Source organism: Hippocampus zosterae, chromosome 11 (genome assembly GCF_025434085.1).
Source record: "Hippocampus zosterae strain Florida chromosome 11, ASM2543408v3, whole genome shotgun sequence".
Classification (NCBI taxonomy): Eukaryota; Metazoa; Chordata; class Actinopteri; order Syngnathiformes; family Syngnathidae; genus Hippocampus; species Hippocampus zosterae.
In genome coordinates, this window is record NC_067461.1 from 20,317,099 (window position 1) to 20,337,545 (window position 20,447).

The 20,447-nt window shown below is 41.9% G+C and overlaps 1 protein-coding gene across 2 annotated transcripts in view; it reads left to right on the forward strand.

Annotated features, from left to right (window-relative positions):
- slc24a3 (solute carrier family 24 member 3) overlaps window positions 1–20,447 on the forward strand; it is a 77,823-nt gene that overhangs the window by 13,153 nt on the left and 44,223 nt on the right. The window contains exon 2 of one of the 2 annotated variants that reach the window (XM_052081074.1): window positions 11,885–12,007. In XM_052081074.1, the coding sequence (XP_051937034.1) occupies window positions 11,885–12,007 (123 nt within the window). Of the gene's footprint in view, window positions 1–11,881; window positions 12,008–20,447 lie in introns of both variants that reach the window. The other variant, XM_052081073.1, reaches the window with a different exon arrangement.

Here is a 20,447-nt window from a genome sequence, read left to right on the forward strand (position 1 = left end):
AAAGGGCAAATGAATCCTTGAATATACACTTATTTTACCACGCTCCTCTCCGGTGTAGTGTAATATTTCATCATCCCAGACCAGCCACGGTAATATGGATGAAACCATTGCATTGCTCTGTTACAGTTTTTATTCATCTCCTTTTTTTAAATTCCAAATCAGGGGCAAAAACTGATATTAACTAATGCAGTTTATCCCTTAATTCCTTCTTAATGAAAATGTTTTCAGGTACCAGACACTGACACAGAGCTCTCCTACAGCGATTAGTCTGCAGAGCCCTTTTGTACACCTGAACAATGAAAACACAATTCTATTTGCCTACATTAAGTGCAGTCAGAGAAACCCATCAAGCTTTTAATCACGCCAATCTGATTAATCATACTCCTCGGTGAGTGGGGGTGAATTGAGTCATCTGGTTGTCTCGAATTTCTAATGTGTGAGTACCGGTATGTACAGTACGTGTGAGATATTAGCGGAGAGGCATATGATGTGAGTGATTAGTAAAGCCCTTTTTTAGGTAAAAGGTAGGGCTACAAACTCCTTATGTGTTTTTAATGTACTTGATGAATAAACAAATCGGTAATTCTGATTCTCTTCCATCAATGGAAACAAAATAAGTTAAATTTGCATGTCGTCTGTGCACTTGCGTGGGTTTCCTTTAGTTACTGCAGCTTCCTCCCACATTTCGAAAGCATGCATGTGAATTGACAACTCTAAATGGCACATAGGTGTGAATGTGAGTGTGAATGTTGTTGGTTTTTTTTCCCTCTATTTGTACCCTGCAATTGCAGGAAGATTACGTCAATATTTGCAGCTCCAACATATCCATCGAGCATGGCAAGCAGCGGCCTTTAAACAGAAAACATGAATTATAATCTTTGTGCTGGGAGTTCCTTAACCATTAAGACAGACCCTAGTGGCATGGAGATGTGAGAGACATGAGCACAGAAGATGACATCAAATTGTAAATTTCCCCAGTGTGGGACAAATAAAGATATATCTTAACATATCTTAACATCAACCTTTTACATGCACAACATGATTTGCTCTTTGAGATGTCAAGTTCTTTTTCTTTTTTTGACCACGTACAATATGCCATTAGATATGATTACACATGATTAAATTAGATTTCATTTTAGTGCCATTACATGTCAAAAGCACAAGGTGACAAAAGGCAGAATCCATCTAACCGGAAGTGAATGATGAGCACCGTATTGGCCCGAATATAAAACGGCCCTGATTATAAGTTTGAAAAACATGAAAGACGTTTTGAACACCAAATACATTTTTATACAGAAAATAATTACAGTACATCTGAAACGAATGATTATGACAATACAGTCAGTATATTTGAGAGAAAAAGCGTGTTATTTTGTCTCATTCAAATCTTAATATCTGAACATTTAAATATGTAAACTAAAGTGCAATCACATTCGTAAATGAATGGCTTCTGGTTTTTAAATGTAAATTACATCATAACTTCTCCTCAACCTGGCCGATCTTTGAACCACTTTTCTCCAGATTGTCGATACATTTCTCAATTTTCTGTTATCTCTTCTATTATTTTCTTCTTTTTTCTTTCTGACCACTATTTATTTTTCTTCTTCGTACTACCGTTATTGTTATTTTTATTCTATGTGACAGGGGTTCACCCTGAATATAAGACGCCTCCCACTTTTCTTATTTCAATGCAAAAAACACCGTCTTATATTCGGGCCAATACGGTAATTGGACTATACAGTACATACAGCCTGTAAGGCATACAATACAATACAATACAATACAATACAATACAATACAATACAATATATGCTGATTTATATAGCGCTTTCACAACAGCGGCAGCTGTAACAAAGCGCTTAACAAAACAGTTAACTAAAGTAAAATAATAAACAACACATTACATAAAACACGGACAGTCGTGCAGTCCTAACCACTTTATCGTCACACGCTTTGTTGTTTGAAGCAGTTTGAGATGAAAGAGGAGAGAATCAAAGTGTCCTTTAACCAGTGTATCAGAGACGTCATGCTCAAAATGTGCACACGTCGGCTACAAGCTAAGTTTCAAAGTCAACAAGAAGCTGTAGCATCTATTGACGAAAAAAGAGATTGACAATGATAACAGTAATGACATTCAATTGCCAACATAAGTGCCTATTTCTACAGATATGAAGAACCTATCACTATGATATTGAATTATACAGTATGATAACTAAACAATTAATAATGATGAAGTGAGAATAGTTCTTTGTGCAGTGAGTCCTACATGCTCTTGTGGATGTTCACGGCAATTTGCATGGTCAAGGCTTAGGATGTTAAAAATTGGCCTGAATACTGTGCTATTTGAATTTCTACTGGAAAGGTCAGGAATTTCAAGTCGCTGATGATGTAGAGGTACACACGCCTGACTTGTGTGCAGGGAGCATGGGATCGGTTCCCACTCAGTGGCGGTGTGAATGTGGGTGTGTATGATTGTTGGTCTCTGTATGTGTCCTGTGACTGACTGGCGACCACTTCAGGGGTTTGTCCACTTTTCGTCTGAAGTCAGCTGGGAAAGGCTCCAGCAACTCCCGCAACACTCTTCAGGTTAAGCGGTATTGAAAATGGTGGGATGGACTGATGGAGGACAGGAATAGATTGTGTGAATATTTAGATATTTGAATATAATGATATTTTTTTGCATTTTAGAATGATACCATTGGCCCTATTTTCATTCCCATCTTCGGTCTAGCTTATTCACAAGCACACTGAACTAGACCACTACCCTGGCCCAAAAGTGAAGATGCACCACCTTTTATGCCGAGTGCTGATTACTTTGTTACCATTTTGTCAGATGAGTTGGGGGCAAGGCGGCCCGGTAGACCAGTGGTTAGCACATCGGCTTCACAGTGCAGAGGTACCGGGTTCGATTCCAGCTCCCGCCTCCCTGTGTGGAGTTTGCATGTTCTCCCCGGCCTGCGTGGGTTTTCTCCGGGTGCTCCGGTTTCCTCCCACATTCCAAAAACATGCATGGCAGGCTGATTGAACACTCTAAAAATTGTTCATAGGTGTGAGTGTGAGCGTGGATGGTTGTTCGTCTCTGTGTGCCCTGTGATTGTCTGGCAACCAATTCAGGGTGTCCCCCGCCTACTGCCCGAAGACAGCTGGGATAGGCTCCAGCACCCCCCGCGACCCGAGTGAGGATCAAGCGGCTCGGAAGATGAATGAATGAATGAATCTTTAACCTATAGTGGCACGTGACCTCCATCACCGGAAGTTGTTAGCGGTCAGTAGTCTGGAATTGCAGCTTGTGATCAGAACTGCTGCAATTTATCTTTTATTGTTATATTTATTATCATTCAGATCACCAAGGACAATGGCAAAGAATGGGAATCTTGAGTACCGGGAGAAGCATTTTAAAACAGTACAAGTGAGCTATGATGACTAACGCGCTGCAAAAGTGTGTCCCGTGCCTCCATGTCAGGTCTGTACTTACCGGTAGGTAGGCAGTGATTTCCTTTTTTACAAACTCACAAACCTTTGTATCTACTTTATTTTTCAGTTTCGTTCATCTTGGGGACCGTTATGGCAATTGCTCATCAGGGCATGCGTGTGCAAGTGCGTGTCGATTGAGGGAGGTTGGTTGATCAAAAAGTCGATCTTTAGTCATAAAAGGTTGGGCTCCCCTGCACTAGACAAACATCCGCCAGCATAAAGTGAAGCCCATTTTTACGCCAAGCGCACCGGCGTCATCCTACCAAAATAAGGCCTTAGGTATGTGTGCATCCTTATTCGTGGAAATATAATTTATTGTCTATTCAAAGTTACGTTGACATGACTAATATCAAGGCTAGCAGGAATTGCTGGAGCTCAATACCTCATCAACCTCATCAGCACAGGTTTTAATTAATTCCAAGAAAGCATTCATGGCAGTGTGTATGAATTTTACACCACCATAACTATAACAAAACAGTAAAAGTAAAACTAACTATATTGCAAATCCTAATATTGCATTGAGATGGGGAACTGCGACCATTGTGAACATAATGCGGATCTGAAAATTGATGAATGGAATGGATAATATTGTGAGGATGATCTTATAAAGAAACAGTGAGTGCAAAAAACACAACACAAACTTATGTACATTGTCAGCAGTATCATCATTACTCAAGGTTCTCATATCAGCCAGAGTAGGGGCACTATATATTTTTTTCTAATGTTTCACTTATAAAACTGAACCAGAACAAAATGTGAATAGAACCAAACAATTAAGGTCAGTTTTCAGATGCTTTATCACAAGTTCCATCTTTTATAGGGTGACAATATTCTACACACGAACTCGGCCTTATTTTTATCCTCTCTTGGGACAAGGACATAGCTAGCTTGAAAGATACTGTTAACAGTCCCAAGGTGTAAATTGATGAAGGATTACGTTGGAGACAACCATTCAATAATACACACATCTGCCACACTTGCCAAAGTGCAAGGAATCAAAAGCACCTCTATAAACACATATACCAACTCATATTCTCTCACGCATGAACATATCTGTCAAAGAGCACTAATGAAGATGAAGTAGCTAATTAAGGATGACTTTGAGGAGCGATGGGCGGCCATGCTATTTGACATTATGGGGTCGACTTAGACCTATACGCAAGGGACTCCTCCCAATATAGGACACTGTGGTGGGGAAATATAACGCTAGGAGGGTAACATTGTGTTTGTTGGGTATTGATAGAAAAATGAGAACGAAAAATACCATTGATAGTAATAATTTCCCACAGGTTTTTCTACATACTCTCATCTGATGCACATGAACTGCATGATTGGCCTAAAACTTGAGGGTGGGAGAGTCATGCAGGTAAAAAAAAAAAGAAGCCAAATAATTATACAGTATATATTTTACAGCAAAAGGGAGCTCCATCAAATTACACATACAATCCACAGTGATTTTTAGCTCACATTTTAGTCTTCACATTACAGTAGTCTGTATTTGTATTATTAATAGTAAACTCCAACAATCAAGTCACATGTACTGTTTATGCATTCTCGATTGAGGTCTTGCTTCAGTGCTAATTCATAACAACCAAAAAGTCACAATTGTGCTAAAAGGGTATATTTGCCAGGGAGATTGTGATTTGCAATGTTATTGCTTCTTGTGGCTTAGTTCAGACCTCTTCAAATTAATGATGCAGTGCAATTCTTCATGGCTTCAGTTCAAGTGGAGGACACCTCTTGCTGTTCTGCAATTTTTTTTCTCCGGTTGTCTTTTATTTGAGACTACAATATTAAATGCATCACAACAAGGTCAATGAAATAGGTAAAGAACAATCTTCAACCAATTTCATCCAATGATGTGCAATCCCTGGCATAATTGTGTCCAGTAAACCCTCGTTTTTCTCTGGGCTTCCATTCCAAAAAGAACCAGTGACATATGAAATTGAAGTCACCATTATTTTTTACCTTTCTTATGTATACAATAAAATATGGTATAAACCTTTTCAGGGCCAAGCATTAAAAAATACAAACAAACAAAGATATAACGTTTTCTTACAAATAACTGACAGTTTTTAGAAATACTGGACTGAACGTTTCGTGGATATTTTGGATTTTGTCATGGAGAAATTTTAGCAAGAAAATTTGTGAGACTATAGATATTAGTTTACAGTCCCTTAGCCAATCAGGATGCAGAACACAATGCACTGTAAAAAAAATGCACAGAAAAAAAATCTGTGAAACAGCAAAGCTGTGGAAGATGAAACGCGTTACAGCGAGGGATTACTGCACTCAAGAATAAAGAGATATTTAAGAATAGTTTATTTAACTGCTGGAGGCTGTAAATTTCCCCAGTGTGGGACGAATGAAGGATATCTTATCTTCCATCCATCCATCCAGCCATCATCTACCGCTTATCCGGGGCCGGGTCGCGGGGGCAACAGCTTTAGCAGGGAAGCCCAGACTTCCCTCTCCCTAGCTACTTCTTCCAGCTCTCCCCGGGGGATCCCGAGTCGTTCCCAGGCAAGCTGGGTGACATAGTCTCTCCAGCGTGTCCTGGGTCTTCCTCGGGGTCTCCTCCCGGTGGGACATGACCGGAACACCTCACCAGGGAGGCGCTCAGGAGGCATCCGAATCAGATGCCCAAGCCACCTCATCTGGCTCCTCTCTATGTGGAGGAGAAGCGGTTCAACTGTGAGCCCCTCCCGGATGACTGAGCTTCTCACCTTATCTCTAAGGGAGAGCCCGGACACCCTGCGGAGAAAACTCATTTCAGCCGCTTGTATCCGGGATCTCGTTCTTTCGGTCACGACCCATAGCTCGTGACCATAGATGAGGGTTGGGACGTAGATCGACCGGTAAATTGAGAGCTTCGCCCTTTGGCTCAGCTCCTTCTTCACCACGACAGACCGATACAACGTCCGCATCACAGCAGACGCTGCACCGATCCGCCTGTCGATCTCCCGCTCCCTCCTACCCCCACTCGTGAACAAGACCCCAAGATACTTGAACTCCTCCACTTGGGGCAAGATCTCCTCCCCGACCCGGAGGGGGCACTCCACCCTTTTCTGACTGAGGACCATGGTTTCAGATTTGGAGGTGCTGATTTTCATCCCAACCGCTTCACACTCGGCTGTGAAACGCTCCAGTGAGAGTTGGAGAGCCCCGTTTGAAGGAGCCAACAGCACCACATCATCTGCAAAAAGCAGGGATGCAATACTGCGGCCCCCAAAACGGACCCCCTCAACGCTTCGGCTGCGCCTAGAAATTCTGTCCATAAAGGTTATGAACAGAATCGGCGACAGAGGGCAGCCTTGGCGGAGTCCTACCCCCACTGGAAACGATTCCGACTTACTGCCGGCAATGCGAACCAAACTCTGACATCGGTGGTATAGTGACCGAACAGCCCGTATCAGGGGGTTCGGTACCCCATACCCACGAAGCGCCCCCGAGGGACACGGTCAAACGCCTTCTCCAAGTCCACAAAACACATGTAGACTGGTTGGGCGAATTCCCACATACCCTCGAGAACCCTGCTAAGGGTGTAGAGCTGGTCCACTGTTCCACGGCCGGGACGAAAACCACACTGCTCCTCCTCAATCTGAGGCTCGACTTCCCGACGGACCCTCCTCTCCAGCACCCCTGAATAGACCTTACCAGGGAGGCTGAGGAGTGTGATCCCTCTGTAGTTGGAACACACCCTCCGGTCCCCCTTTTTAAAAAGAGGGACTACCACCCCGGTCTGCCAATCCAGAGGCACTCTCCCTGTTGACCACGCGATGTTGCAGAGGCGTGTCAACCAGGACAGCCCCACAACATCCAGAGCCTTGAGGAACTCCGGGCGGATCTCATCCACCCCTGCGGCCTTGCCACCAAGGAGCTTTTTAACCACATCGGTGACTTCAACCACAGAGATAGGAGAGCCCACCTCAGAGTCCCCAGGCTCTGCTTCCTCCAAGGAAGGCGTGTTGGTGGAGTTGAGGAGGTCTTCGAAGTACTCTGCCCACCGGTTCACAACGTCCCGAGTCGAAGTCAGCAGTGCCCCATCCCCACTGTACACAGTGTTAGTGGTGCACTGCTTCCCCCTCCTGAGACGTCGGATGGTGGACCAGAATTTCCTCAAAGCCGTCCGGAAGTCGGCTTCCATGACCTCACCAAACTCTTCCCACGCTCGGGTTTTTGCCTCGGCGACCACCGAAGCCGCGGTCCGCTTGGCCAGTCGATACCCGTCAGCTGCCTCTGGGGTCCCACAGGCCATAAAGGCTCGATAGGACTCCTTCTTCAGCTTGACGGCATCCCTTACTGCTGGTGTCCACCAGCGAGTACGGGGGTTGCCGCCACGACAGGCACCAACCACCTTACGGCCACAACTCAGATTGGCCGCCTCAACAATAGAGGCACGGAACATGGTCCACTCGGGCTCAATGTCCCCCGCCTCCCCCGGAACATGGGAAAAGCTCTGTCGGAGGTGGGAGTTGAAACTCCTTCTGACAGGAGATTCCGCCAGACGCTCCCAACAAACCCTCACTATACGTTTGGGTCTGCCAGGACGGACCGGCATCTTCCCCCACCATCGGAGCCTACTCACCACCAGGTGGTGATCAGTTGACAGCTCCGCCCCTCTCTTCACCCGAGTGTCCAGAACATGCGGCCGCAAATCCGATGATACAACAACAAAGTCGATCATCGAACTCCGACCTAGGGTGTCCTGGTGCCAAGTGCACATATGGACACCCTTATGTTTGAACAAGGTGTTCGTTATGGACAATCCGTGACTAGCACAGAAGTCCAATAACAAAACACCACTCGGGTTCTGATCGGGGGGGCCGTTCCTCCCAATCACGCCCCTCCAGGTCTCACTGTCATTGCCCACGTGAGCATTGAAGTCCCCCAGCAGAACAAGGGAGTCCCCAGCAGGAGTACTCTCCAGCACACCCTTCAAGGACTCAATGCCACGGTTAGTGTGAAAATATATTGTCTTTCTACCTTGATCATGTCATATCATAGTCTTCTGTTTATGTCATAGGGACACTGGGTCAAAGACAAAGAACATACAGTATAGTAAGAGGACGTGACGCCTGGGCAGCCAAGCACTGATGCAGCTTGGCAGATTTCACCCTCGGGTTCTCTTTGTATAACTGTACACAATGCAAGAACCACTGTATGCTTGTGACTTGTGATTTTCCTCAGATAATAACAAACACAATCTGTCACTCTCATACAACACCTGCAAAAACATGTAGCGTAAACAGAAGATATGTAGTGCCCCCATCAAATTTTACGTTTCTGCTTGCGAGCCTCACAGGCAAAGGATTTTGATCTTTAAATAACACTATGCTCACTATACCATAAAGCAAAAAAAACTGAATATAGCAAATTGCACAATTGTGCTGTATCTGTTTAGAAAAAAGTTGATTCAAGTTAGCCCTTAATCACAACTGTTTCAGTGAGCTTTACACACCCACAGTTCTGGTCTCTTGGCCCCTAAAACTATTGGATTCTATCTGGATGACCAGGGTGCAAAGGATGTTGAGTGGGCAACATTAATCACATGATTTGATACGATACAATCAAAAATGAGTTCAAACAGCATAGGGGTCCGTTAAGAAAATGAAGTGCTGCAAAACATTTCTGGGGAAAACGTTCTCCTCAGGGCCTGTCCTGTTGGTAGATGCGGAATCCTTCACAGTAACAGGCAGACCCGACACGGTCGGTAGAGGTGCAATCCTTCCCAGTAACAGGCTAATTTTGCTAATCACCAACAAGAGGAGGTGGAGAAGGAGGGAGGAGAAGCGGCAGTGAAATAGGCCAAAATACAGATGTCAGGTTGTGAAGTATGGTGAGAGACTGATTGGATATGAGCTGTGGTTTAAATATTTCAATTATATAAATATCGCAGGGCGGCCTGGCAGTCGAGTGGTTAGCACATCGGCTTCACAGTGCAGATGTACCGCGTTCAATTCAAGCTCTGGCCTTCCTTTGTGGAGTTTGCATATTCTCCCTGTGCTTGCGTGGGTTTTCTCCGGGTCCTCCGGTTTCCTCCCACATTCCAAAAACACGCATGGCAGCCTGATGGAACACTCTAAATTGTCCCTAGGTGTGAGTGTGAATGCGAATGGTTGTTTGTTTCTGTGTGCCCTGCGATTGGCTGACAACCGGTTCAGAGTGTCCCCCGCCTACTGCCCGGTTCGGAAAATGAATGAATGAATAAATATCGCAATATTCAACACCCATATCCATCTCGCATGTGCATCTCATGCAACCTTATCTCTTCCACTGTCATACTGCCGTTGCTGCCCTTTAAAGCAGTTTTCACTGAAACATCCTGCTCTTGAATGTATTTGCAAAATCTATCATGTTCGGATAAATATAGTGTGGAGTGGTGCTATTTCGGGAATCTCCATGCCTGTGCTTAGGCCTGTTGCATGGTGAGGGAGAGGAAATGGATTGGAAGAGGGCTGCTTGTGAATACAGTGACCTACATGAATGAACTGGAATGATTGGCCTCACAGAGCTCTGCATGCCTCCATATGAGCGCTCCGGCAGGAGTGTGGTGACACTACGTGCATATGTCGTCTCCTTTTGTTCTGTGGGTCACGGGAGGGTTAGGAGTATTCGCGGAATGTCAATTAACACTGTGTCCCATGTTCATTGGGATTTATGTGCCTGAGAAGTAATAAATGGCCTTTATTTTGAGAATAAGCTGCTTTTCTTCAACTGCAAAATGCATTTTTGTTAGGTTGAGTTGTTTTGATTTGTTAATTTTACATGGATTTTTTCCCTGTTCTGCCTAAATGAGATACTAGCTGGTGTTTTCACGTGAAGTGACTTAGAATCACTTCATATGTTTTGAATTTGAATTTTTGTTTTTTTCTTTGTGATTAATTTTATTTTGTGTGATTTTTGATTTGCTGTTCAAGTCTTTCGTGTAATATGTTTTGTTTAGTTTTTTTGCTTGCAATTGGTTTTATTTTGTTTGTTTGTTATTCTGTGTGTGATTTGCTGTTGTATTTTGTGTTTTGTTTTTGCTATTACTTTTTTTGTTTGTTTTAACCATTTTGGGTGATTTTTCATCTCCTATTCTTTCATTTGTCATATTTTTTTTATTTTTAAATTTGTGATTAAAAAATGTATTTTTAAATGTGTGATGACCTTTTTTTTAGTTTGTTTATTTATTTGTGTTTGTTGTGTTTGATTTGCTGTTGTAAGTATTTTGGTTTGTTGCAATTTTGTGTATCTTTGTTTGTTTGTTTGTTTGTTTGATTTGCTTTTGCATTTTTGAATTGTGTTTGCAATTACTTTTTTTTTGTTTTATTATTTGTTTTTTGTGATTTGCACCTCAGGGCCAATATAGAATACAGAACCTGACAACATATTATAACCATAGCCATTATTTCCATCTGTCTAAACTTTAAGTGGAGAACGCTGAAATAAACATTCATCCATCCATTTTCCGAACCGCTTGATCCTCACTAGGGTCGCGGGGGTGCTGGAGCCAATCCCAGCTGTCTTCGGGCAGTAGGCGGGGGAAACCCTGAATCGGTTGCCAGCCAATGGCAGGGCACACAGAGACAAACAACCACCCACGCTCACATTCACAACTAGGGACAATTTTAGAGAGTTCAATCAGCCTGCCATGCATGTTTTTGGAATGTGGGAGGAAACAGGAGTACCCGGAGAAAACCCACGCAGGCCCGGGGAGAACATGCGAACTCCACACAGGGAGGCCGGAGCTGGAATTGAACCCGGTACCTCTGCACTGTGAAGTCGACGTGCTAACCACTGGACTACTGGGCTGCCCTGAAATAAACATGCATAACAAAAAATAAAAAACACTGCACATGTTGTTTGGAAATGCAAGCTGTTTGGTGATTTTTCTGGCTGCGTGATCAGCGGACGCACAGACCGCAACGGATTCAATCATAAGCACATGCATGCTCTAGAAAGTGATGAGACCTGTCCTTAACAGTTAGTGTATTTAGGACATTGGTCAACTCATTAGTAAATGGCAGATTTAAGTTGTCATTACAATGAATATTATAGATTGTACTAATGCCTGCAGTGTCAATACGTATAATAATAATAAATAATTTATATTTGCCGTCTTTTTTTTCAGCCTGATCCATCATTATTTGAGTGCATGCATAGTCTGAGGCTCTTTTTTATTATTTACAGAATATGCACAAATTACACCGGATTAAAATGTGCGTACACATGTTTGGCAGACAACTTGGTTCGCACACACGGTTAGTGACTGAAGTCCAGTGTCTTTTATCGTCGTCATTCTTTTTGATGCTGTTGATTGTTGAGGCGGCATATTATTCATCAAACAGCAAATCTTTTTGTCTCACTGCAATCATCGACACTCATCTCTTCCTCTTTTTCTATCTCATTCTGACTCTCTCAGCAGACCACATTCCAGCCTCCACGCTACTCGATGACCCGAGGTGGGAGAGTCGACACCTTTTACAAGACTTCTACAACAACCAGTCTAAGCTCTTCCCAGAGCTTGACAAAAACTGTACCGAACCAGGTAAGACTTGTGGGGATACTTGTGGGTAGTAAAATGTTGCTTTTGGGGTGTTGACACGGCACACATTTGCTCCGGTGCTGCACCGATGTATTTTGTTTCGATATATTCTGGAGCAAATTTTGTGGAGCGTTCACATGTACAAAGCCGCTGAGCTTGTTAGCCTCAGTGCAGCCCCACTTGCGTTCACACGGCAGTTTCTGCAGCGGTGCAAAACGAAAACAAAGAGCTGTCGTGTTGGTTCTTTTTAAAACATACTATACTCAAGCAACTGCTTTTCAGGCACGTCCTTCTTCATCTCGGTCTTCGTGCCTTCTGCTCCAGAGGCGTTCAATGACCGCCCCCAAAAACGTAAATCAACGATGACTTCAATGACACTCAGAAAAGCAAACATATAATGTGCCAAACAGAAAATCAAGAGAGGCAATCACAAAAATATATTCTATGGGGGTGTTGTGAACACACAACAGAGGAACAAACTACACAAACAAGTCCGAGACAGTCCAGTCTCCTACGAAAGGAAAGATGATGTTTGACTACCCCCCCCCTTCTAATTAAGATGGTATAACCCAAGAGGCAAGGTGCCGCCTGCTACTGTTATTGCCAGTTGCCATTCTATAATCTACATGAGCACCAGTCAAACGCCATCATGTCTTGTGTCGTTATTAGACAAACAGATGACGGATGTACAACAGAGCACGAACGCAACACATTCTAGCCGTACGTAATAAACTCTCAAACTAGCATTTGCTCCGGAGCAAATTTTTAACCCTGTAGCGTTCACACGTACCATTTTACATCGGTGCTTCCCCGTAAACGAGCATTTGCTCCGGAACAAATTTTTAAACCACCTCCCTGAGCAGGGTTAAATTTGCTTTGGTTTAAGCTGCTTTCAGGGGCTACACCGGTGTAACTTTGCACGTGTGAACGCTCTACTGGGGCAGCACCGGCACAGCACCGGAGCAAATGTTGCCGTGTGAACACCCCTTTTGACTGTGCTTCTCAGCTATTGATTTTCTGCTTCACTTCCAAGACCAAACATTGAAGTTTGAGGTGGAGTTTTTGTTTTTGCTATCCAGGGTGATTTTCACCAAAGTATCCTTTAATACAGGGGTGTCAAACTCATTTCACATTGTGGGCCACATACGGCCTCAGTACTCAAGTTGGCCGAACAAAGGTTTCAAGCGACAAACCAATTAATCACACAACCAATTAAGGTCGTAAGTTGAGGTACCATTATAAAGTTGTGAACACTATGTTGTGTTTTCTCTGACTGCACAGCATTGTGTTGTCCCCCTGGCACGTTGAGTGCGAGTGTTTTCCATGTGGGATCCTGGGGCTGAAAAAGGCTGATCTCCTGCCAAGCATTCTCTTGATCTCATTATAACACACCACACATGGATTGCACACTCAAGCACACTCCATTTTTCAGTTTCAAGATACAGATACGTTGGCGGATGTAATCTGACTGGATTCAATGCATTATGTTTAGGACATAGTCTATAGACTGTTGCTGTTTAACTAATTCTGGAAACACTAATTACCTTAATGGGGATTATTCTTGATTTGCTGCACTAAAAACTGCTTTTTCAAAGTGCTCCTTTGCCCTCGTCTCTGCCTCTCTCTTTGTGTCTGTTACTCCCTTTAATCCGTTTGCATCATGTTCCTGCAGCACTTTGTTTTTTTAAATTTCTCTTTCTTTCTCTCTTTTTTCTTTCACTCTCATCATTGCAGAGTGACTCACTGGTTCAATTTGATGTCACAGACTGTATACTACCGTACTGGAGACTTGTAGCCCATACCTGTGTGCAGACTTTACACAGGGTAACAAGAAGTCACTAGTCTTTACCATAGAATTATTTTCTGCATGATTTAAACCTATTGTGTTCGTATTCCACCATCTTCTAGAAAAATTGAGCATTTGTTCATAAGTTCTGACAGTGTTGACAGTGAATTTCTATTTGCTCGGGGAGCTTTCACCAAAATACATCACAGGAAAACAGCTGCATTTTTGGCACAATTTTTTTTGTACCTCTAAATGTAAAACAGTGATGCTCAGGTGCGTGACAGCAATGGCCCCAAAATAGCTCCCTTTGTCAAAATGTTTCTTTCTGTATACTTTGAGGTCAAAAAGCTTGCAACTCTCTGATCCAGCATTCATCCTCACCACATACTGTGACTGTGTGGCAGTGCAGCGGTGAGGGAGGAAATGCTGGGGACTTTTATGGTCTGTGTGAGTCACAGCTGTGGCTGGCGCTCTAATATTTTGTGAGCTGCCTGTCCATGTATCAATCCCGGTGAACAGAATAGTTAGTTTGCTTGGAGGAAATGTCCACTTTGACTTGCGGATGAACAGAGCGTTTATGAGCCAAAAAAAAATAAAAAGACAGCTTTGCAATCCCATGAGTTACTAATGTGGTCTTGTAATATTTAGCCATTGCAAGATTAGTGGCAGTTAGGTTTCAAATTTGCGATAGTGTTAGGATTCGAACAAACCTTTTATTTATTTTTTTGTAAACGGGAACACTGAACCAATAATTTATCTCCATGTCTTAATTTGTCACAGCTGAGGCATACAGATCGGGAAAATAACTGGTCGGATTTGAATTTCTCCATAACCATACAAACATGCTCATAAAGGGATTAAATATGTGAAAAATAATGAGCATTTTCATGAGCAATAATGTGACACGATTTTGAGGTGCTTCAATTTCAAAAACTAGTAGTTGTAAGAAAGCATCCGTCCATTCATCCATTTTCTGATCCGCGTTATCCTCACAAGTGTCGCAGGACGTGTGGGGGCCTATCCCAGCCGTCTTCGGGCAGTAGGCCGGGGACACCCTGAATTGTTTGCCAGCCAATCGCAGGGCATGCAGAGACGAACAACCATCCACGCTCACACCCACACCTAGGGACAATTTGGAGTGTTCAATCAGCCTGCCATGCATGTTTTTGGAATGTGAGAGGAAACAGGAGTACCCGGAGAAAACCCACGCAGGCCCGGGAAGAACATGCAAACTCCACACAGGGAGGCTGGAGCTGGAGTTGAACCCTGTACCTCTGCCCTGCGAGGTCGACACGATAACCATTGGACCACAGCGCCGCCCTTACTTTATTCCGAATTTTTAATACTGACCATATCTAAATGCCGATCTTAAGTACTTCAACCCCACATATTAACTGCATGTGTCAGCACTATTCTTTGTTTATTATTATTATCATAATTATTTTGTCATTATGCTTGGTTATCCCAAAGCCCAAAATTTGGAGGTCTCATTGCTGGAGCTGGTTAACCTTAATAGGGTCACAGCTAAAGTGCAACCTGTTCCAGCTGACTTTGGACAAACGGTTACACTAGCCAAAAGCAGGGCATATCCAGACAAAAAACATTCACTGCCCATTGTTTAAACAACAACAATAATAATAATAATAATAATAATAATAATAATAATAACAATTTTGAAACAACCAAAAATTCTTTTATAAATATTATTTTAATTATTATAAAAATAAATATTGAACAACATTCACGTGTTTTACATGTAAAACAGGGGAAATGGGAGTAAAGAAAGACCCGAAATAACTAGAAAATTCAAAATATGAACAAATACTGGGGGGAAAAAAATCTGCTAATATACAATTCCACGGGTACCGAATAGCAATTAATTTCAAATATCACCAATCACCACTAGATGGCAGATATAACTTTGTTGTGCTTACACTGGGTCTTATACAACTCTATTCTACAATGCCTATCAGCTTAATAATTTTTTGCGGGTTCGGAATGTTAACAAAATATATCAGAATGCTGTTTGCATTCATTCGTGTGACGGTGAACTTATCCCCTGTATCACTTTTAGTACATTAACGCATCAGTACTCTGAATCTGAGGTCACACATTTGATATACTTTCGCACTTTAATGAAAACAAATAAAAGAACTGCATCAAAATTCTCTCTGAATAAATATTAAAGATAATCATGTTGACTTTTATCTGATGTGTAATAACTGAACAGTATATTAATGATGATGAATGTGGCGAACAGTGGTGTGGAAGTGAAATCAGCATCAGTCTGAGAGTTGTTACTTTTTAAACAATTTTACAATTTTAGACACACCACTGCAAACTAAAACAAAAATGTGGCAGATGAATGCGTATTCGTTGTCAAAATGTCAGTAATAGTTCACATCTTCGATTGACTGATGCAGCAATGATGAATGTCCCGCAGCATAGTAAAGATTTCAGAAATGCAACTGGGGATGGATTTTTTAATTTTTATTTTTTTTGCATGCACCAGCAATGCAGAATGCCCGCACAAACCCCAGTTTTTACTCCTCCTTGGAGGAAAATCAATGTCAATTAATTGAAGCTCTGTTTTAAACAGATATATCACTGCATGAAAAAGATAAATGTCTTTTCTTCTTTGCAATTGAATTCTTTCTTTGACATGAAAACACAAAACCTACTGAGCGTGTGATATCTGTCGACAGTGTCGAACCCTCTGAGGAAATTACTGCGGAGGTGAGTGTCCCCCGTGTCTTTGATTGTTATTATCAGCCAAACACATTTGGCTCTCTAAAGAATAATCTTGTGACCTTTTGTGACACTGTTCATTAGTGTAATGAGGACAAACGGAGCAAGGATTTTAAAAGAAAGAATAAGTATCCCAAGGAATACGATTCTGAAATGATAACTGGCAATGAATTCAATTCTTTGATCATTTCTGTGTTTTCCTGAATTCCTAAACTGAAGTGAAAATAATCATGTGTCACCAATACAGCCATTACAGCCGATTCATCTTACAGTATCATATCCAGCTGGTATTTGTATTTATTTATTTTACCAGGCTTCTTCAAAACAATCCAGTGTGAAAATGCCCGCATACTGCAATGCCACATGCAGTAGTGTACCTTCATATAGTGCTACGTTTACTTGAATGAACTTTGAGTGTCTTGGAAAATGAGGGGGGAGCAGTGCGGTGGTCTGTGTGCATCCGTGGATGTGAAATGAGAGGAGACACTTTAGAACCATTGTGCTGATCAGGCAAATGCACATTTTTAGCTTTGAGATTGGACCCTCGTCCCCCTGCTGCCATGGAAACCAGTGAACTGCGTCACCTGTGTATGTACTGTGTGTGTGCGTGCTTACTCGCTGTCATGTAGCAGTGTCTGTTTTCCCAAAAAAGTAAGCAGTACTTTAACAAATTACTTTGCCCACTGCAACATTACACAACATTGTTTATTCCACTTTCAGTCGCTTAAAAATGTCTGCCTTATAACCTTAAGTGCTTTATAATGCAGATAATACAGTACATACGATTACTTACCAACTACACCCAGTAGCCTATGCCTCTTCCTTTTTTACCTCATATTAGAAGCTGGCTGTGTTGTACAAGTCCCGGTGGCCACAGACCATGATGATTATTTTGTCCAACATGATTTGTCCACTTTTTATATATCTTATGTGTGCCAAGGAGTCAAACATTCTCAAAGCCGTTTAACTCCGGTGTGTAAACTGTATTGACTTTATATGTAATCACGTCATGAGAATAGCTCAACTCAGGCTCGGTATGACCACAGTTTATCTTGTGTTCTCGTATAACAAACTTTTTGTCCTCATGAGGATAAGCAGATAAAATAATGGATAGATGGATGTACGACTGTGGTCTCTTTTGTCTGTCTCTCTCCCTCCCACACTCTCCCTCACTTCATACTGTAGTTACACAACTCGCTCGAAAAACAGATACTAGTTATTGCTTGGCTGCACCTTGTGACATTCAAGACTTTTCAACTTCAGCAGGGGATGTTATCATTTCAAAATTGATAAACTTGATCTGACGGACCTCAGACACACAGTCAAATAGTTATTTCGGGAAAAGGTGAAGGTCCAAGATAACACAGTTTAATTGAAATAAAATCTCTGTTAGTTTGCCACATAGCTCTTATCATTATACCGAATGTGTGAAGTCAGTCACAGATTTCCTAGTAGTCCAGGGTTGTCCAGACTTTTTCGGTTGATGACCTCATAACGAGGAATGGAAGTTATGAAAGGGCCACTTTAAATTTCTTCAAATTTTTGAAACACACTAAAGTCAGTCAAAAAATTAATTATCTGTTGTTTGTATAATCTAGGTCCGTGATAGGCAAACTACGGCCCGCGGGCCGGATTCGGCCTGTTGGTCTTTTTAATCCGGTCCGCCGAAGATTGGTGCACAATTAAGGTTTGATTGCATTAATTTCGTTTGGACTTGTAATGACAGGTATTTCAACACCAGGTGGCGCAGTTCAAGTTGCAGAGCACAGGGAGGGAGGGGAAGACGAAGAAAGAGGGAGAGAGTAATGGCCATGGAAGGGAAAGTGATATGTATCTGATTAAAGAAAATGGGTAACAAAGTACAAAATATTCAGGAGACGCCTGCAGTCGGAAAGATTCAAATCTACGAGACTTTGAAAAACAAGGAAGCGATTCTTACTCAGTCCGATTCTGGCAATTTCCATGCTGAGAGTGAATTGCTTGTGGCTCGAGTAAATACAATACAATACAATACAATACAATACAATACAATACAATACAATACAATACAATACAATACAATACAATACAATACAATACAATACAATACAATACAATACAATACATGCTGATTTCAAATAAATAAACACAACACATAACATAAAACACGGACAGTGGACGTAAAGTCCTAACCACTTTTCCGTCACACGCTTTGTTGTTTGAAGCAGTTTGAGATGAATGAACATTTCCGAGAATGGTTTGATTGTTATCATGTTAAAAACTTTCCGCAAACTGGACCGCTAATAAGTCAGAGAGCAGTCAAATGTGTAGAGCGTGAACAACAGGGGGCTCAGTACACATGCTTGAGGAGAACTGGTGCTGAGTGTTATGGTGGAGGAGAATGTCACATTATTCCTGGCATACAAAGACATTGTGCTATCTTCTTTATTTTCTATTTCTATTTCTAACTTTTGGCCCGGCCCTCCACAATATTTTCTGCTTCTCATTTGGCCCCCCTGGGAAAATAATTGCCCATCCCTGGTTTAGGTGTTTATATTGTCACCTGTGTCAAACCCAAGGCCCGGGGGCCAGATCTGGCCCGCCACATCATTTTATGTGGCCCGTGAAAGCAAATCAGACATGTCAACTTCTACCATGATTGCTAAAATCTGGACTCCTCATATGTAATAAATAAGGGAGATATTGGACGCATGTTCTTGTTAACAAACCCCTCATTACAGTAACTTAAACAATCGTTGAATCCTTGACTTGACTCCTTTAAATGCTTTCACAGTCATAAGGGCCCTTCAAGGAAAACGGTGACTTCAATGTGCCCGTGACAAAAATGAGTTTGATACCCCCGGTCAAGTTAATTTCATCAGTTTTCTGCTAAAGGTGTTAAGGAAAATAGTTTTTTGTGGGGTGGCCAACAGCCATGTGTCTCACAGAGAAGATCCAGCTCTGCACTTAACAGCAGCCGAATCCCATCTCTACATTCAGTAGAAAAAATAAATAAAATAAAATAAAAAAGAACTAGTATATTGACAATTCAACAGTTACTCGAGGATAATTAATGTGATGTCTTCATAAATCGGCCAAACAGCACAAAGTGGAACTAACCATTTTTTGCTTCTAAAATGTAATGATTTGTATTCACGACAGTGTTTTGAAGATAAATTCTATCTTGGAACACAGCGAAACGTTCGACAGTATATAAACAAATGTATTAGTAGTAATGGCACGTTTTTTTTCTGACACTCTCCCCATGTCAAATGTCATTTTTAGTTTTCTTTGTTTGTTTTGGTCGTGGGCCACTGAAAAATGGATGGTGTGCCACAAATGTCCCCTGGGATATAGTGTGGACATGTTCGCAGCGGAACCAACACCTTTATCATTTATTTCCCAAAACTGCATTTGACATTTTTTTAACACGTCATGTTTTTGAGGATGTCAATTAAAACTTTCTCAATGCACAATACAAGAACTATCAAAAAGCTTTGACAAAATCTAACATCTTGAGTGACTCTTATTAAAGCAATGAAAATGCTGTGACCATGATGGTAATAAAGAATTCGCAATTTTCAATGTAACGCACATTAACCTTAGTAATTAGCAACTGGTGAACTTGATATCATGAAAAATAGGTTGGCCCATGAGTGAGGTTACGTCACTTTGCGCTTGTGTTATTTAGACTACTGTACTAGTTAATACTTAACTGTGGAAGTCATTGAAATTGCCATGGGATTAGGTTTATTCTCAGTTAAAACTTGGTTTGTTTGTGTTGAAAATTTAAACTACTTCTCTGAAGACCATGCTTCACGATTGTGTTCATGCCTTAATGCATGGTGTTGATGTTTTATGAGCCTCCATTTAAAATGCTTAGCCACCGACTTGTAGGCAATTACATACCGTTTTGGAAGATAACAATTA